Below are 19,748 nucleotides of genomic sequence, written 5' to 3'. Positions count from 1 at the left end.
ATACCTTAATTTGTTGCTGTGCTCATGATTCTATGACTGATTATTATAACTTAGATCATACAATTTTTTTTATTTGGGGCTGAATTACTAAACCTTCCTTTATGACTATGAAATGTATCAATCATATTTATATGGTTAATAATGCAAAGTCTATATTAACATTATTTTTTATTATAGTTATTATAAATACGGAAGTAACGGTTCAGGTGCATTCTCTTTCCCCATTGGTCAGAATATTTGGCTACAGAAATCCTATTGGCTGACGCGGTGTGCTGTAACATTAGCTTGTTATGTAGCCACCTAGCTAGAGAGGGGCGTGTTACCTGCTCGTTTTACTAACAATACTTCATCTTTCAACTATTTTAAACACTCGTTAACACACCTGACGTCAACAGAGAGTGTGTCGCTTGTGTGTTTTACCCGCTGAGCTCATTTCTACGTCTTTTCAGAGCAGGGGACAACCTGGGAATGCTAATGCTAGCCTAGCAGCTAGCTTCGGTAGCTAGTTAGTCGGCCCTGCAGCTAAAGGACAAGTGTTCCCCCAGAGGTGAAGTGGACCTTGCAAGCCACAGACTTCCAGCTGCAGGACGAGTTCCACGATGGCATCCACCTGGCTCCGGTGTCTGTCCCGGGCTCAAGCAGCAGCAGCAGCCGGCTCGACCCGGACATTAGCCTTGGTGTCCTGCAGGAGACATGTCTGCAGTTCACCTCCAGGACGGCAGAGCTGCATGTCAGCCTGGGTCGTGGACCAGTATGGCTCCAACGGGGTTCTGAGGTTCACTGAGGAAGCCCCTGCTCCCACCGTCCGGTCCCCCACTGAGCTGACGATCCAGGTCCACGCAGCCAGTCTGAACCCCCTCGATCTGGCCATGAGGGGTGAGGGACAGACTCTGGACAACTTGGAGAATCAGGGGTTTGCAGCAATCACCCATCAACTCACCTGATCCCTTCCCTTCCTCTCTTCCACAGGTGGTTATGGAGCAAAAATGCTGAAGTTAAGAAGGGATCCGATGTCTGTGATGGACGGGGACAGTGAGTTTCCTGTGATCCTGGGTCGGGATGTGTCTGGTGTGGTGGTGGACTGTGGAGCGGAGGTGACACATTTTGCTCCAGGTGATGAGGTACGAGCTGAAGAGGACAGAGAGACGCATACTTTATTGATCCCGAGGGGAAATGTAGGCATGTAGTTTCACAAAACAGTCAAACACAAGAGCGTGAGAATAATAAAAGGTCAAATAGGTCAGGAACAGGTTCACAGCAGTGAGATGAAAGTCCAGCCACAGGAAATACTACAAAGCCGTCACTGTAAACACATATACGATACAATATCTTAAGTATAAGTGGGGGTGATAGAGATACACAGTCCAATAATCATCCATCCATCCATTATCCACACTGGACAGGATGCTAATATATTTCAGGGCAAACAAACAGGGACAAACATCCATTCATGCTCACATTCACACCTATGGACAATTTAGAGTCTGTGATTAACCAAACCTCAACCTGCATGTCTTTGAGCTGTGGGAGGTCCTACACAAGGACAATATTCAAACTCTTCACAGGAAAACCCAGGCCCCATTAACACAGTCAACTAGGTGTTAGTTTAACTGTGATTGCCGTTATGATTATTGTTATTGCTGAATATTATGCAGCCCAGTACAGCACCACCACTGAATTAACACCTGTTTGACAATATCAACAAAAAACGACTTCAATGTAGAAATTGTGGTAAATGTAAGACTACAGAATATCGTGAACACATCCAAAGCTGTTTAAGAGGCGGTTACCATAGTGAAACACTGAGATAAAATAGATGAGTTTATACAAATGTATAGTTTCACAGCATATCTCCCTCCCCAGGTTCTTTCCGCTTGGTTATCACATGAGTGAGACTCACAAGACATCGTGAACTGTCTCCCTCCTATTGTCTTCCTGCCGAGAGAAATACAATCATGCAAATTCACCTAATGTGATTAAATAAGAGAACAAAACACCTGTTTCTGCATATAGTATCCCAGTAATCTTCCAGTAGTTTAAAAGACATCACCGGAAATGATTTTGATGATAACAACCGACTGGAACACCCGACTAAGCGCTTAATGGACTATTAACCAGATTCAGACATTATGAGGAGGTGGTTAAACGGAGTCCTACTCTGCATGTTAAGTGTCATATTTGTGTTCCAGGTCTGGGCTGCTGTTCCTCCATGGAAACAAGGAAGTCTGGCAGAATTTGTGACTCTCACGGAGTATGAGGTGAGCTGCGCAGTGGTTGAATATTTTCATTTTTTATCTCCGAGACAATCTCCAGGACTGTTCACTTTTTGTCATCTAACGAAAGACTGGCTCTGAATCGAGTTCCCTGTCAGTATGTTGTTATGTAAATTGTAAGAATGTGGTGAAAAGTTTTGACAAAGCACTCCCTGTAATTAGGATTAAGTTTGTTTGCTTGCGGGAGCCACTTTGGCAGCAATTACAGAGAAGGACAAATTGCCCTGTGTGTTCCCTGTACTTCATTAATTCAGCAGCTCCTAGCTAGTCGCCCTCACTGTAGCTCTGATGATTAGACGGAACTTGGTTGTGAATTTAAAAAGACTGCTGACACGTTGGTTTGTTTCTAACTTTTGACAATGTCTGTGTCTCTGTTCTTTTGCAGGTTTCCCTTAAGCCGGAATTAGTGAGTCACACAGAGGCAGCATCAATCCCTTATGTAGCCAGCACCGCTCTGTCCGCGCTGGTCAGTGGAGGTGGTCTCTGCAGAGAAAGCTCTTCAAATAAAAGGCAAGCATCAGCCTGACCTTGGATAACCTCGTACTGAACTCGTCCAAGCACAGAAAATTACTCCTGAATTTGAAGTTCCTGAAAAAATATTATAAACTGTCATCAAGGCTTGAGTCGTTTCTCTCCTGGAGTTTCTTAATGTGCTCTTTTCCTGAAGAGAAATCAGTGCAGTCAAGCAGATCCTTACTTTGATAAGATGCTTTTTATTCACCTCATTTTCTTCGGTGGTGAAATTGCTCCTCAGTTTCATTTTAATTGACATCAAAAGAGTTTTAAAAATCTTTTCTTTAACTTGTGGACTGTGAAAAAATATCACTTGATGTCTAATTTAACTCTCCTAGAGTTTTGATCACTGGAGGATCGGGAGGTGTCGGAACTTTCTCTATTCAAGTAAGACAAAGTGTCCAGCACTCTTTTAAACTCTTTTAAAACCCTGAATGAGTTTAATGTTTTCTCTCTCTCTCTCTGTGTGCATGTCCCTGTTGTTGCCAGTTATTGAAGGCCTGGGGTGCCCACGTCACAGTCACCTGCTCCCAGAACGCAGAAGGCCTTGTTCGAGGGCTGGGAGCTGACGAGGTGGTGGACTACACATCAGGAGATGTTGCTGAACAACTAGAAATGATGGAGAAGTACGTGGTCTAAGTGTCGATAGAGATCAGAGTAGAGTAAAACATTTTTACTAACATTTGTCAATGCCACTTCAACTAGAATGTCACTCAGTAGAGCTTGTACCTCCGCCAAGGCCCAACAGTTCAATAGCTAAGATCATGATTCGACATATGATGGTTTGATAAAAAAATAAACTAGATCAGCGCTGATGAGCCAATGAAGCCACACTTAAATCTACTAGATCCAGGTTTTTATTTTGATCTGCCGCAAATTGCAAACACTCGTAGATATTAGTCGCCTAAATATGACCGATTTTTTAAATCAAGATCCACAAATAATTTTTCTTGGGAAATCTGTTAAAAAGTAAAAAAAAACAACGCTCAATTTCACAATGTTAAAGCTAGTGATTATAAAAAATTGAATCTGCGAGCCACCCTTTTTTTCTGGATCTCTGCCAATATGTAATGGGTTCGACCTTGGCCCTAGTCCCATCCTCCGATGCTGTTTCATGGAAATGTGTTCTGTAGTGTTTGCATAATCCTGCAGACAAACAGACCAACAAACAAATGAACAGGGGTGACAAACATAACGCCCTTGGTGGAGGTAATTAAGGTGCTAATGAAAAGCTATCGTCCAAGACCGCTGAAACTGAATGTGCTTCTCCCCTTTTTAAACACCAAATGTGGTCAACAGCTTCCCTGAATCTCTTTTTTTAGTTTCCATGGATACCAGGACTAAAGGCCTGAGTGGATGCTAGTCCGCCCCCCCCGCCCCTCCCTCCCTGCCCTCAAAATAACCCCCAGCTTTGGCTTGAAGACAAAACAATGATATTTTTCCAACCTATTCTTGAAATCTGCGCTCTGACAGAAGAGTAGTGACCTGATATGATAAACTATTCTTTATACTTCAGCCTTCCTCCACTGTGACTCCTCTAAAGTCTGACTGTCTGTGTTCGCACGCTCAGGTTTGATGTGATTTTGGACAACATCGGTGGAGAGACGGAGCAGTGGGCGATGGGCCTGCTGAAGCCCTGGTCTGGGGCAAAGTACATAACGCTGGTAACACCTTTACTCCGCAACACCGACTCCCTGGGCCTGCTGGACGGGACAGTTAACGCTGGAATCACCTTGTGCACCAAGGCCGTACAGGTAAACATGAAGACCTCAGAATCCTCTACTCTGGCGTTCATTTTGATTTCCTGTTTTGAGCCTGGCACTATTTGTGAGGCCTTTAGCATGGGTGTGGTGCTCGGGTCCTCCCAAACCGAAATGGAATACTCAATCGTCAGTGACATGGAAAGACGTAATTGTGTAATAGGGTGTAATATCTGTACATAGACACACACACACAGACCTGTTCCAGCCAGTAGAAGTTTTTGCAGTGTTTTATTTTCCACTCAGTTGATCAGATTAATCAAGTTCTGTGGAACGTAGGGAGGAGAAACCTGTGTAATAACTTGACTTGGCTTCATATTCTCCCTTTTGTAGAGTTGGTTTATGCTTGATCTGTAGAATCATAACCTACAGGGTGTAATAACTCCACCGTTTGCAGCAGCAGCAGAGTTGTGTGTGTGTGTGTGTGTCCTGTGTCACCAGCTGCTCTGTCAGTGGAGCACACGTGTAATGAGGGTAGTGGGTGAATAGCTGAGGACAGGGTGGAGCTGTTACAGGAACTGAGTCAAGTTGTCCTGAGCGCTGGAGGCACTGATGACAGCATGGCTGGCGCTGTGTGTGTGTGTGTGCAGCAGGAGTTGGGTGGTGTACACTGTGTGTGTGTGAGCGTTAGTGTAAATGTCGCGTGTATGTGTGTTTACTGCTGAACCAGCAGTTTTCAGGTGTTTGTGCAGATTGCGGCCCATCTCCCCCCGTCAAATACCAGTGTTTGTGTGTTTCTTGCCAAGCCTCCGGGCCCTTTGTCCCCGGGAGCGTGCAGCTGGTCAGTTTGGCGGAGTTCATCCGCAGCCGTCCCACCCTCAGTGTCTGGCGCTGGGCAGCATGTCTCTATCATATGGGAGAGCACAGTGCAACTGAGCCCTCTAGTGTTTAACTTCTTGGCAGCAGTGAATGATCAGGGAGAACCTGTTTTCTTTTTTTAAAAGCAGGCAGGGGTAGTTTTCCCAGAAAGTGTGACAAAGCAATGCAACAGATTAATTTATAATGTCACATATTAACGTTTCTAGAGTAATACATGGGAGTTTCTGTCTTTTCCTAGGTGTATTTTAGGTGCTCTATGGTTTAGATGTTTATAGTTTACACTTGTAACATAAATATTGGCTGACTAGTATTCAAATTTAGGATACTGATATTTCAACTTATAAATATATATCTTCAAAAATGATTGCAATGATTCTTAGATCTCTAAATGTAAATTCTGACTAAACACAACATTTTTTGTTTTATATAAAAACGGTGACTTGTATGAAGATGTAGTGCTCAAATAAGAATAACCCAGATAGTGACTGTGTGTGGTCTCTGAACCAGTCAGGAGTCTGAGTCAGGCTTCCTGACTTCTCATTGCCTCTACTGTGTTTTCTTTTCCAGAACATTATATCAAATGGAGTCTTCTACCGGTGGGGGTTATACGCTCCGGACGGACCCTTCCTGGACGAGGTCAGGAAACTGGTGGATGCTGGGAAGGTACTGTTCTGCCTCACATACTTGTCATTCAGAACCACTCACCCTGACAAGAGAGGGGAGATGGAAATCCTCTCATTTGCACAACAGTCACAGCCCTGGGGGACGGGGGACACACTGATGCAGGTATGCAGATCATACAGCAATGAATATGAACATACCATGGATTCCATACATGCCTGTATTCAAGGCTTTGTTAAGGAGCGAGCGTTCCCACTGTGCTGGTTGGTTGATGGGCGGCGTGCACTGTTGGCAGCTGGGCAATCAAGTCAGGCGCCAGGAGACGGTGAATGGATTTTTTAAACAGTGCTGAGCAGCCATTCGCCAAAGCGTGTGCAACCTCTGTCCTTTTGTCCCGGGGCTTTACTACAAGCGGCGCACTCGGACCAGTGGCAGGAAGCCGTGGACACACACACACACACACCAACACACACACACACACACACACACACGCTCCCTCCGCACGTCCCATTCTCAGCCAGAAGTGTGGATAGTTCCCAGTGTGACGCCACCGCGCTCCCCATTCATTGTTAGCGACAAGAGATGCTGACCAGAATAACAAGCCCGGGTGCTGGTGTTGTGGGACGACCGCAGGATTGTTCAGCCTCATCACATTCTGAACCCCTCCCTCACCTTTTCACATTAGCGCCTATCAAAGCAGAGAGGATGTAGCATTCGAAACTTGTGGGTACTTGTTTGTTTGAATCGATTAAATAATGATAGATATACTTCAGTTCCTGCTTCGACATGTGAAACGTCTTGACCTCTTCCTGGTTTCTGGCTCGTTTTGGGGTAGTTATCACAAGTTTTGTTTCAATCAGTTATGAGTTGCTATAAAAACAGAGTAAAGTGTCACGATTGACAGCTGTGACTTTCTCATGACTGTGCAAGCGTGTACCTCAGCTCTATCTCCAGATTGCTACCATGTACACGCAGGCCCCAAATGAGGCCATCGACACAAGATGGCAGCATTACTATCCAAGATGTTTTGGCTTACTTCCTGGATAGTGGAAGGAAGTGGAGGCGTGTCGTCCATCTTTATTCAGTCTTTAAGTGACACCTGTTCCCCCCCAGCCCATTAAAACACACCCCAAGCCAGAACCAAGATATATATTTGATCTCTTGATATGTTTCCCGTTTTTAAACATCCGATTCCTTATGTTTCATTCTGCCGTCCCATCACAGATCCTGCCAGTCGTGGAGGCCCAGTTCCCTTTCTCCCAGGTGCCCCAGGCTTTTCAGAAGCTGGAGCTGGGCCACGCCAGAGGGAAGACGGTCGTCAGGGTGGTGGAGAATGACACCAGACAGGCCGTGGAGTTGGTGCAGGATGACTACGCCGAGTCCGCCGAGTCAGAGCGAGGAGAGCAGGGAACAGCTCAGCAGAACTAATGAGGGGAAGCGGATCACCAAGGGAATAAAGCCTCTGGGAGTCTTCTCACCTTTACAAGACGTTTGCTTGACAGCATCGGATTGTACTGTCCAAACAAATCAGAGGGGCTGCTGTGGAGCCAGACTACGAGCGTGATCGGAGCTGGTAACGGGAGCAGGCCTGAGACTGTTGTTCTTGTTAAAGAGAAGTTTTCTCAAGGTGCTTGAGTTATGCTGTGTTTCTGTCATGCTGAAGCTAATATAAGTATCCAATGCAGACGTTAAGGTCAGCCAGGGGTTTGAAAGCTTTCTGTCTGCTGCATCCCACCAAACAAGGAGTGAGAGAATAGTGAATATCATACAGAGCTGGAGATGTTTGTCAATAGATGCGTTTATGTCCAGTACAAGGTGAAGCAGCACAATAAGGCAGATAACTATTTACATTATTTTACATTTGCACAGTCTCCATATAGCGCTTATATTCCCATGATGCATCTCATGTTATAACTCTGAGCAGAAAAAGCCTCTGAGGGAACAACAAATAATGGAACTTTATCAGCTTTCACACTGTAGTACACCAAGTACCAGCTCATTCTACTGTACAATGTATTTATTGACAAAAATACTTTTATTTTGTTAACAAAAGACAGGTGTGTGTATGGTGTTGATTAAACAACGATAAAAGACATTTCAGAGGAAATCGTTTTGTTTCCGTTCTGTGCGTGCAGCTGGAATACAATGAGGAACATCGAATGCAAATACAGGAAGACGTGTTAACACTGTTTTAAGATAATTGACATCAAGGCAAACAAATTTATTCATCAGAAAGATAAAATACAAATCTTTGGATATATGAAGTATTACGAGTTCAGAGTCCATTTGCATATTCATACATTCTCACGGAGAGTTCCACATCCTCTCCGTGATCTCCGCTCTGCTCCAGCGTACCTCGACCTCCAGCACTCGGGTGATATTAAGATCCTGTTGAGCAGCTTCGGAGGTTTGTCAGATAATCTCCACGTCCCACCTTTGTTGGGGTTTATTTGCGTCGAGGGTGTTCAGAATGACTTGGTTTTTGTCGTAGTTATGGCCACCTGAGAGAGACGGATGTGAAAAAAAAAATATTCTTAATTTCCTGCAGCTTGGTTGTTGTTAAAGATAAGCAACACATTTATTATCACGCATCATGACCCATTGTAAAACCTTATTCTGTTCAGAAATGGGCGGATTATATAGTTCTGTCATTTTAAAAACCATCTTGAATACTACACCTGTACATCTATATGCAGTGAAAGACAGTCTGTACCGTTACAGTGTTTAGTCCACTAGGTGTCACTAATTGACAGCGATATATGTTGACCCCAGGATGTAAATACCCACAAGAGTTGGCACAAGTTGATCCTTCTGATGATAATTCTGCTGATATAGGGTTTGTTTGAACTTAAATTGGTAATTAATAGATATAAGTTGCCTCCTAAGTGAAACTATAATGTTGTGGCTCACAGTAAAAACCTGTGTTGACATTAACATGGTATCTTAGATCATTGTCTGTGCTGCGTAAACATATTTAATAAGCATGAAAGCATGAAATACTTCCTTGACATTCTGAATGCTTTCTGACATTTTCTGAACTGGTCCCACCCAGCAGGAAGTAATACATGTGGATTATAGCTGCTCACCTTTGACTTCCAGGACCAGATTAGAGGAGGGGGTGTAGCGAATAAAGCCGTCGGGGGTGATGCTCCAGAGGTGGACGTGGTCGCCCGGCTCTTGGGTGAGACCCACGCGGCTTCCTGCCATCGTCAGGCTGCCGCTGGGACCCAGGCTGCACTGCTCCAGCAGCTGGAAACACAAGGACAGCAGCTGGTTATATTCTCTGGTGACATTTAGAAGAATACAGTAGAGCTGGTCCAAAGCCCTTTTCATCCTGGAGAGGAAACCCATCCACACCCAGTAACTGAAAGGTCTTCAAAAGGCTCTGCAGTTATCACAGCAAGCTCTGATTGGCAGTGACTGGTACAACTGTAATTATGACAACTGGGTGGACTTCTTTATTGAAGCTGGGATGATTGGTTTGGGTTTGTGAAGAAGAAAGATGGAACACTCGCAGCTCACGTAGCTGTCAGTCACGACTTCAACTAGATATGACATTTGCAATTTCAAAGTGCAAGCAAAAACAAAGAATTTATTTAAAAATACATGAGCGGTTACCTTTAATATGTCAGACTGCTTTGAAAAACCTATACACACCTAAGAATATGTTCGGAAACTTTTTTGAAGTCAGCAAAAGTTAAAAAAGTTCATTAGTCTTGGGACAAGCATGAATTAGACTTTTAGGAGTCTAGATGAGGATGGGTTAATATGCATGAAGGTAAATACACACACGGCTACATCATCACTACTGAGCACAAACTCCTCTGACCCTGGTTATAAGTGGGATGATGGTGCTGTACCTTGCAGTGGAGATGTCCATTCTGATGGATCCAGATCTGCTCGAATCCGCCCGTCTCCTCCGTCTCTTGTATCCGCAGCAGTTTAACTTCGTCTAAATCCCCCGTCACCGACATCATGAGCCCCGACTGTCGGTTCCTCACACGGAAGTGCACCTGCTTCTGCTCGGGGGGGAAATACACGAAAGAAGTCATAATGACAACTTTTTAAAAAATTAGCTCATCTGCCTTCAGTATTCACCGGGATAAAGAATATATAACGCATCAAAGTTTCTCACAACTCTCTTACCTGCAATTACATTTAATAATACTTTAAAAAAAGTCTATATTACATACTGAAAAAGTCTTTACTGCAAGATAGGATAAGATTCAACTGTTACAGCAGCAAAATCGAGGTAAACAACAGAATATGTGAAGGTATGAAATAAAATTAAAATAGGCAATTTAAATAAAATGAAAATACGATAGAAAATGTCAATCTACCCATTTCACTTCAGACCGAAGGAAAAGGTCACTGCACAATGATGTTTACTGCATTAGTGAATATGTAAAAGGAGACGTTGCAGAGAATAAATACATATATATATATATATATATTTATATTCAGTAAGTGGGCTGTTGATGCTGTTCAGATAAATCTAATATCTAACAACAGTGTATTTAATGGCCTTTGTATGCAAGTGGAACGGGACGCACCTGTAACAGAGGGCGGAGGGACCCGATCTTGTTCCAGCTGCTGAGCTTCCGCCAGTCGTGAATCTCATCGGGTTTCAGTAAAATCTGAGCTCCCTGGTAGTTGATTCCCTCGTAAAGAATCCACCTGGTAACAGAGACAGAAAAAACACAGTCAGGTTTTACATATACAATCAAACACAACACAAGATAATGTTGTGTTAGTCAGTGGACGGGCGCAGCAGAGTGGGCAAAGGAGGAACTCCTAAACTTTTGAAACATATTTGATTTAAAGGGGCAAATCGGGACAGAGCAGTTTTGGGACATTTCTGTGAATTTCTCAAGAAATAATGAAGATATCTAGATTTTCCACATTCAGGAGACTGATATGTATGAGGTTGTGTAATTTGGTATATTTTAACAACTCTCGAGGGTATAAAGTTAAGAGAAGATTATGCTGCTAGTTAGGTCTTGAGATTACAGCCTCGGAAAAGTATCCTGCACTAAATAATAAAACAAAAGACTTCCTGAATTAGAAACTAGAACAATTATATACTAATTTAAAATGTTTTTAACATTTCTGAAACAACTCTTATCTTAATTTGAAGTCTTCTGACGCGACGCGACAAAGTCTATCTAATTTAAAAATTCTAGTTTATTTTTGGGTCCTCTCTTCCACGCATTATGTAAACAATCTCTCAAAAGTTGCTGAGCTCCACCACCATCCGATGTCACTGTAAACTTTTTGACTCCATCTCCGTGTCCTCTGGCTGACGGCCCGTGTCTCCTGCATCAGGAATGTGCCACTCCACAGACGGCTCTGGCTCACTGCGAGTCCTTTATTTCCTCAGCATGGGCTCGCACCTACAGCCTGAATCTCACACATCAGCAGCAGGTTTCCATCACTGCTGCATCTGGCAGCCCTGTCATACTGTAATATACTGTAGGCAATAACCTGCGCAAAAACCCTGAGCTCTGCACTGCAGTAAATCTGAATCTGTGGAACATCGTGCCAGTAAAGCCCAAAATGCTTCACGTCTTCACAAGACAAAAAAATAACCTCAAGAAGCTGTTTTGCTAACAGACGTGGATTAAATGCTGCTTTTGCACATGCGAAATATATCGACAGCAAATTCAACACAACACCAAGATGCTAATTTAAACACACATCTCAGATTTTGCCTGTTTTATTATCTTGAAAAATCCTTCACCTTTGAGTTGAGGTGGTTTGCTTTGTCCTTGGAGATCTACCTGCTTTCACACCTGACACAGATTGTAACCATGGTGGTAAACATACACAGGCGTGGTGTTTTTGATGCAAAGAAACCCTGCAACCGGCTGCCAGCGAGAACTAAAAAAAAGTTTTACACGTCGACTTGGCAGCTGCTTTGCATCTGAATTCAAAAGAGATTAAAAGACGCTGCAGCTGCTGGGAAGCAACCGGGGCCACTGAGGGACATATTAGGGAAAACTAAGATATTCTGTTTCATGGGATGCCCTCACATGACTGCAGGTTCAGTCTCACGCACACACGCACACACGCACACACGCACACAAACACACACACAAGCACACGCACGGGGGGGGCCGTTGTGCATGAACCTTTCAAACTCACAACTTGTTTCTTTACGACTTGCTATGTTACGCGGCCGCTTGCGATGCCCTCACATGACTGCAGGTTAAGTCACGCACGCACACACACACACACACACACACACACACACACACACACACACACACACACACACACACACACACACACACACACACACACACACACACACACACACACACACACACACACACACACACACACACACACACACACACACACACACACACACACACACACACACACACACACACACACACGTCGTTGTGCATGAACCTTACAAACTCACAACAACCCCAGACGTCATTCTGGTGCATCTGGGGTTGTTTCTTTACGACTTGCTATGTAACGCGGCTGCTTGCTATGATGTACTCACATGCCTCCTTCCACGAGCACAGACTGAACTCGGCTGCAGCCTCCAGCCAGCTGAAGGTTCACGCAGCCGTCGGTCAGCACCAGCCTCTTCCCCCGCAGACCGCAGCGCTCGAAAAGAGTGATGGACGGCAGCGAGAACTCCTGCCGAGCGAGAGGGAGAGAGAATGTTATTTAGGTGACACAGGTTGAAACTGAGGTCCCTGCGGATTAGTTTTTTTAACTAGGATATAGAAACTTTTTTTTCACTCTATAAAAGTTGGTTTAAACTCTCTGTGTATTGTTGTTTATCTTTCCCATTATGCAAATCTATGAATAGTGCTATGCTATTTATGGATCCTTTAATTAGACCCCTGTTTATCTTTTTAAATCCTTCCTGCACACATTGTGGCACATCCAGCCATTTAAAATTCAAAACTGAAACCTTTATTTAAGCCGCTTATTTTTTAATCTTTACATTGGTGGAAACAAGTGGCAAACAAAGATAATCACTATAAGAGCAGCAGACATAGAGCTTAAAACCATAAAACTGTATATAAAGATGGAAGACACTACTCAAAAATGTTATTAAAATATCCCCGGTGCCAACATCCTGAGCTTTTGACATCATTTGGAGCCAGATTGTGATCTTTGTGTGACCTTTCACCCAGTTTCTATCGCATCAATAACTGATTGAAACTAAACCTACCAAAAAAACGTAATCTTGAACTCCCTCAAATGTCAGAAAATGTTATTCGATGTGGCCTTTACTCATTCAATAACGTGGAGGAGGCCGGTTCTATGACCTGTACTGCAGCCAGCCACCAGGGATCAACTTAAGGATGTGCTGGCTTCACATTTGACTTTATTTGTCAGTCTATGCTACAAACTGTTTCTATGCCCTGCTAATAAACCAGTACGACTGACAACATTTAAGTCGGGGCCGTAAAAAAACCCGAAGCATTGAGCTGAAAGATGGTTTAGTTTGGTCCTAACTTAAGTTGGGGCAGATTTAAATACGCTGCCTTGGAAACTGTGACTACTTACAAAGCCGACAGTCTGCAGCGAGAGGATTGAAGAGCGGCCGTCAGCACAGCCCATCGACCTCAGGTCTGGGTAGCTCCCGATTTCCAACACATACATCCGGCCTGTGAACGCCTCACCCTCAAACGCCACCCAGCTGAAAACACACACACAGAATGAGTCACTAAATACAGTATACACATGTAATTACTGCGAGCACACAATGAGTTATGTATGTATGAATATGAATGATGTATTATATATGCTTGAGGACAAACAGCCCACTGAGAGGAGTAATAAATTAACGTGGATGCTGCATTATGAGAAATGGAAGATGTACACTATATCCCCCGCTGCTGCCACATGTGACGTTTTTATAATCGGAGCAGTTACAGCCTGCGTCATCCTCGAGTACCGCAGATACTGTCGGGACATCACCGCTGGGGGAATTCAAAAAAAGGGGGGGGGCTCTCTGATGCTGTGTTTCAAAGAATATCTTAGATTGAAATCCAACTCACTTGCCAGCCACAACCTTGCAGGAGGCCACAGAGAAGCCGTCTTGCAGGGAGGCGGCGCCGTCCTCCAGAGCCACGACGGAGCCTTGAAAACCGGGATCAGAGTAAAGCTGCACCTGGGGTACACACACACAGACACACACAGAGAGACACACACACACACACACACAGAGAACAATGAGTCATCCACTCTGAGCGTCTGTCACACTCCACTGGATAAGACAGGCAGTATCTCAGCAGGATTAGATGTGTTCTTTAGGTTGTTTTGAAATCGCCTACCTTAAACTTGGCTGTGTTCTCGAAATCATCCTGAAAAAAAACAAAACAAGATAATGATGATGAGACTCATTTACAGCCACTGAACCACAGAAGGTCATTAAATAATGGTTACAAATGGCTTTATTATTTCCATGCTAGGTGTATAACCAGAGCATGGAAATACTCGTCAGACTTTTTAAGACCATAATGAATTAAATTGAAAATCTATGTCAAATGCCACAGATATGAAGAAAGTCCAAGAATTACTTAAGAAAAGTTGAAGTGACTTGATCGAGTTTGTAAATAAAAAACCCACAACCATAAACTATGAACAAAATCAGGCGACAAAACCAAACAAAGGTTTGGTTTGTAGTTTTTTTCATAGTGCCCAATTATCTGTATTGTTGAGAACGAACTACAATACACACAGACATTATAAATTATGCATGCCGCCAAAACAAAAACAAATCTTAAAGCGCAAGGGATTTTATTATTATTCTCCTCAGACTTTCTAAGGCCCCATGGAAACCTTGGTAGGAAAGACGAGGCCAACAATGATCCTTGGAGTTGTATTTTGCTGCAGTTTGCTTGTTAAGTGTGAAACTAAACGCTCGTCAGTAAACCTCCGCAGTGAAGCTGTAACTCTGCAGAACACTTTGCACGACACCTACGTCTGTTTGCCATCATCGTTCATGATGACTCACCTTCCTCATCCGAGATGTTTATAACGTTCCAGTCTCATGACTCAAGTATTTTCCCTCTCTAACCCCGAGCAGATCGATTTATTCCTGTGTGTGTGTTTTTTGTGCCTTTGCCCTGTGCTGCCATAGAGATTTGATTTAGAATGAATGTTGTGCCTGGTCACATGGCTACGTATCTGGGGAAGTGAGAATACAGCTTCAATACTGGAAAATTCTACAGTTACTAATCATGGAAAGCACTAAAGACGATTAATTTAACTTTGTTTCCAACAGGAGAAAGTGACTGGATTTCATGGCTTTCTCTGAGTCACAGTGTTTGTTTTTTTTACCAGAATGACCGGCATTGCTGAGGCAACCCTGGGCTGCAGCCCCCCCCAGTCCTCCGGGCTCCCATACAGGCCTTTCTCCAGGATGTAGGACTCGCCACAAAAGCCTGGTTCTTCAAACACCACCCAGCTGAGAGAGAGAAAACAGAGGAGGAGGAGGAAGAGGAGGATAATTACCCTTCAATTTGCACTGACATTCTTGTTTCTCCATTTTCATTTGCTCATAATTAGAAGACAAACACAGACACAAGACCTTAAAGTGTTTTTTAAATTTTTCATGCACAGACTGTCAACAGTTTTTGGTCGGAGTCCAAGTGGAAAGTCTCCTCCCACGTGAGGCACTCCGCGGTTCTGTTATTCTTTGTGCAATCCTGTCAAATGTGTCATATCTCCGAGTCAGTTATTTCTGCTCCTCGAACCGACAAAGGACCAGTGTTTGCATTTGTGGGTCCGTGTGTATCGTCACATGCGAGACGACAAAACAAGCCTCTTTTGCAAAACCATCGCTAAAAACGACGGGCCGAGCCAATGGGACGCCTGGATGGAGGACGGCACAACATGGGCGAGGCTGTGTGATCTAATAACAGGCTAGCAGCGCGGCAGGAATAGCCCTCGAATGGTGTAAGAGTCCTGCCTCCGAAACGAAGGAGGAAATGTTCCGCTCCATGTTGTTCAGCCTCTCGTTATGTCTCTCCCTTGGGCAGCGGTGATCAGCCTTGCATGTTTTGCCTTTCATTATTCTGATCTGCTTCTGGTTTTGTTTTACTTCTGTTGCTTTTCCAGCTGACGACGTGATTATGAAACAGAGGAGAAACACAGACTGAGCTCTGGATCTGTTCCTCTTGTCGGTTAACAACATCCAAAGATAAATGGTTACTTTTAAAAAGTTGTTCCGGCATCTAGAAACTCCTCCTTCACCTCCACATCCTGCATTGTTATCTCATTAATTCCCACTGTAAAAGGGTGTGACGCTCCAAGAGCCTACTTTCGTTTGCAGGAAGCGAGGTGCGGCAAACTAAACATGAGTGAACTGGGTGATCTGTCTCGACATGTCATCATGGGTGCCGCGCCCTGACTGCTACGCACCTGAGCGGCAAAAAAATAAATAAATTATAAACCGCAAGACAGGTTATTATCTCGCTGACGCATTAAGGGAGTGAATCTTGAAGCGTGTGCTGGGCTGTTGTGGTTTCTCAGCCGTCACTGGAGCGGCTGGGTAAAACACAGGGTGGAATCCCAATGGACTGATTTGATCCAAATGACTGAAATGACACGGTGAACCATCCTGACCCGCTCTTTGCCATTAACGCTCAGTGGAGGTTTAATACTTTGTCACTTACACGCCACCGATGACATCGACGGACTGCGTCTTCAGGCCGTAGCCCGTGTCGTCCATGTTGATAACGGGCACCGTGAGGTCTATGTTCACTCCCAGCTTCCCGAAATCTCTGTCGCTGAACATTTTCAGGTGGGGCGACAAGAAATCCTGCAAGAGGAATGCAATCATCTGATGAGAAACTGAAGACCGAGCTACATTAAATATTTATAATAAAAATCAATACACTCCTCAAGCTGACTGTTATGAAATATGATAAAGTGTCTGGTTTTAACTCAGTTCAAACTAAGAATAACTTTTCACCCTCCTTTTACTTTCGATTATTTTCCTTTTGATCTTAACTCCCTCAATGTTCGACACAAAGTATCACGTCTCATTAGGAAGCAGGAAAACAGTCAAGCACAGTATCCGAATGCAAATCTATTTAATTTAGATCAACCATTAAAACTGGGAAAGTGGCGACACGCCTCATGAAGGTGGGAGGGGCTAAAGGTGGTGATGGAGCAGCTTTGTGTTACTGTAGATAACAAACTCTTGTTTGACCAATGTTCTGATTTCATTTTTAAAAAGGGCCAACAGCATATCTACTGCCTGAGAAAACAATTATATTATCATGTTGATAGCAAAATTCTGATTGAAATCTTGTATTGACAGTATCCTGTGTTACTGCAATAACTCAAGATCCGAAGGCCGTGTGGAGTTTGGAGCAAGATGTCGACGAGGGAAAGTGGAATACAACTTCAAAAACTGATATAGAGTAAAACCATTTTAATTCTTCCCTCTAATTGTCTGATTAACTGTTTATCTGATGTGTTTGCTGTCCTGTGAAACAAATTGCCTCTCGGAGGACTTTGAAGTTTACAGTCTAAGCCTGAAGTTGGATCTCATTACTTTATAATAACATAATCCTCTCACTAATGTTTTTCTTTTGAGCAAATTAAAAATTCTTAACAGCCTGAATCTTATCAACCTTGTCAAAGAACCTGTTTGTTTGTCTTCCCACGAGGCATTTAAATTCTAATATGTGCATATTACCTCTGTTACCTCTCAGGCTGAGAACCACTTGCTCTCGGAGTAGACAATAAATCACTTCAACTAATATATTTAACTAATAACGTGTGGTTTATGAAATACTGGACGACTCAAAGGCCACAACTGTCTGTCTATTTTTCTTACCCTCCAGTAGCAGCTTTTGTCTGCGATAGAAAGACACATAGTTGTCTAGACTTCAGTGAAATGGTTTTACACTGAAGAGGATGAGAAGAAATACTCAAACAATTTAAATAAAAGTAAAAGTATCACTCTTAACTCTTCTACTTGAGCAAAGGTGAGTTCTTGCTTTTTTAAATAAATATAAAGTTCCTGCCAAGTGCAGCCTGTCCCTTAATTCAAGGATCTACTACATCATTGATATGTGAACTGTTTGTTTAATACAATAATAAAACAAACTTGTGCTGCTGAAAACACATTTGTTGTGTCATATTGATTATTTGAAAGGGTCTTGATCTTAATGGGATTAGCCGCCCAGTTTCCTACCTGCTCTGATTGGATCAGTGGATCAATCCCCGCCTTGTTACAGATTACAGAAAATATACATATTAAAAGAAAACTAAAGTGAAGCGTTGTGTAAGTGCGGCGTCATACTCACAGCCAGTATTGGTCTGATTGACAGCAGCTGCTCCGAGCCCCCCCACTCGCTGCAGTCCAGGTACTCTCCTTCCTCCAGGATGAACTGCTGGCCCTCGAACCCCGGCTGGCTGTAGCCCACCCAGCTGGAAACAAGACATACGTGCGGGGGTTGGACGTGTGGTTGCAAACTGTGACTGGATTACATAACCTCCACATTGCCATCTGGCAGGAGGGCTGGCTGTGACTAGAAAATCCTGCTCTAAGCCAGACTGCCAGCCAATTTGATTCTGTGCACATACGGAGAATGAAATAAGATGCGAAGGGAGAGTTCAGACTCACAGTCCTCCGATGATCTTTAACGAACCCACAGCCTTCAGCGGGTTGGTGTGGAGGTTTTCAGCTTCCGAGCCAACGTCTCCATCGTCCTCCGAAAAGCTGAAAACATCGTTGTCGATTTCCAAGAAGGAGCCTTCGAGGCCGGGCTGTTCATACACCACAGCCTGGAGCATAATGAGGACAGGAAGTACATGAAACCTGAGTCATCGTTGACACTTTGTGACAAAATAAACTGCTATGAAATTCAGCTCTGTCCTTGAAACCACTTTGTCAACAAGATTGTACAAAAAAAAAAGGACTCAATCGATTTCCCTTAGACTTGCTGGAAGGATGTTGTACGGCTCAGAAAGAAAACGTTAAATTTTAGTGATGATCCAGAATTTTCCACTATATTAAACACTAGGAGACATTTTCAATCTGGTTTTCTTATAAAAAAATATGTTTTTTAAATCAGGCTTATTTAGGGAACTGATATCTAGTGTGTGTCATTTTGGATGTTAGGCCTTGGTGGAGGCATGTGCTCTCCTTCATCCCATTTGAGTTTAGAATGTTAATTGTTAGCCAGCTGCACCTGATTCTTTCCAAAGAGTTAAATGAAATTGGACTGATGTTTTCTTTCTTGATGAATATGGAGCATTTAGAATCACAACATGTCCTTGGCGAAGATATCTGTGAGCACAACGTTATGAATTTGTGCAATTTAGCTCTTTCTCTTTTATTATGAAAAACACATTGTGGTAAAAGTAAAAAAAAAAGGAAAATTACAGTTTTAAATCTCAATTTCTGTCTTGAAATAAAACAAAATCACAACCGGAGGAAAGATCTTACCCTTCATTTACAGATTAACATACCATTCATACGGATGGAGAGAACTGTACATACCTTGACTTCATTGGGATTCTCCACTTTGAAAGTGCCCTGGAACACACACACATTATTATTAACAATCATTTTTTCTCTAATTAAATGAACACCAGACAGTCAACGATCATAATGTGTGTGAGTGTGTGTGAATGGATAGTCATGAAAAGCTCGACATACGTAATGCATGTGACTATTCTGTTCAACAGTGACAAAAGAAAAAGGAACAGAACCTGTGGGTAACTCATTTCCAACTGCCTCTGAGCAGAGAGCAGGACAGAGACT

The 19,748-nt window shown here is 43.3% G+C and overlaps 2 protein-coding genes across 3 annotated transcripts in view; one reads left to right on the top strand and one right to left on the bottom strand.

The window, feature by feature from the left end:
* The first annotated feature begins 278 nt into the window (after window positions 1-278).
* Window positions 279-8,093, top strand: LOC133024035 (reticulon-4-interacting protein 1 homolog, mitochondrial-like). Its single transcript, XM_061090984.1, has 9 exons — window positions 279-876; window positions 970-1,121; window positions 2,190-2,258; window positions 2,659-2,783; window positions 3,125-3,173; window positions 3,276-3,412; window positions 4,357-4,540; window positions 5,933-6,028; window positions 7,211-8,093. Exons 1-9 carry the CDS (start codon window positions 600-602, stop codon window positions 7,412-7,414), a joined length of 1,293 nt encoding a protein of 430 aa, XP_060946967.1. The 5' UTR covers window positions 279-599; the 3' UTR covers window positions 7,415-8,093.
* Window positions 7,767-19,748, bottom strand: part of LOC133024034 (beta/gamma crystallin domain-containing protein 1-like) — a 28,906-nt gene continuing 16,924 nt past the window's right edge. For both annotated transcript variants that reach the window (XM_061090982.1, XM_061090983.1), the window contains 13 exons: window positions 19,485-19,520; window positions 18,606-18,766; window positions 18,286-18,409; window positions 16,642-16,787; window positions 15,305-15,431; window positions 14,296-14,325; window positions 14,020-14,132; window positions 13,526-13,658; window positions 12,504-12,643; window positions 10,540-10,663; window positions 9,847-10,005; window positions 9,073-9,235; window positions 7,767-8,487 (listed from right to left, as the gene is read on the bottom strand). In XM_061090982.1, coding sequence (XP_060946965.1) covers window positions 8,399-8,487; window positions 9,073-9,235; window positions 9,847-10,005; window positions 10,540-10,663; window positions 12,504-12,643; window positions 13,526-13,658; window positions 14,020-14,132; window positions 14,296-14,325; window positions 15,305-15,431; window positions 16,642-16,787; window positions 18,286-18,409; window positions 18,606-18,766; window positions 19,485-19,520 — 1,545 coding nt within the window. In that variant the 3' untranslated portion in view covers window positions 7,767-8,398. The remainder of the gene's footprint in view (window positions 8,488-9,072; window positions 9,236-9,846; window positions 10,006-10,539; window positions 10,664-12,503; window positions 12,644-13,525; window positions 13,659-14,019; window positions 14,133-14,295; window positions 14,326-15,304; window positions 15,432-16,641; window positions 16,788-18,285; window positions 18,410-18,605; window positions 18,767-19,484; window positions 19,521-19,748) is intronic.

The sequence above is a fragment of the Limanda limanda genome, chromosome 18 (assembly GCF_963576545.1).
Source record: "Limanda limanda chromosome 18, fLimLim1.1, whole genome shotgun sequence".
NCBI lineage: Eukaryota > Metazoa > Chordata > Actinopteri > Pleuronectiformes > Pleuronectidae > Limanda > Limanda limanda.
Note: the sequence above shows the minus strand (reverse complement) of the source record. Positions and strands in the feature narration are given on the sequence as shown.

What these genes read in the sequence shown, in the direction of transcription:
- LOC133024035 (XM_061090984.1), top strand. Translation starts at nt 600, where the DNA reads ATGGCATCCACCTGGCTCCGGTGTCTGTCCCGGGCTCAAGCAGCAGCA. An exon ending in TCGGAACTTTCTCTATTCAA is followed by an intron (nt 3,174 to 3,275) that starts GTAAGACAAAGT and finishes TGTTGTTGCCAG; the next exon opens with TTATTGAAGGCCTGGGGTGC. An exon ending in CAACTAGAAATGATGGAGAA is followed by an intron (nt 3,413 to 4,356) that starts GTACGTGGTCTA and finishes TCGCACGCTCAG; the next exon opens with GTTTGATGTGATTTTGGACA.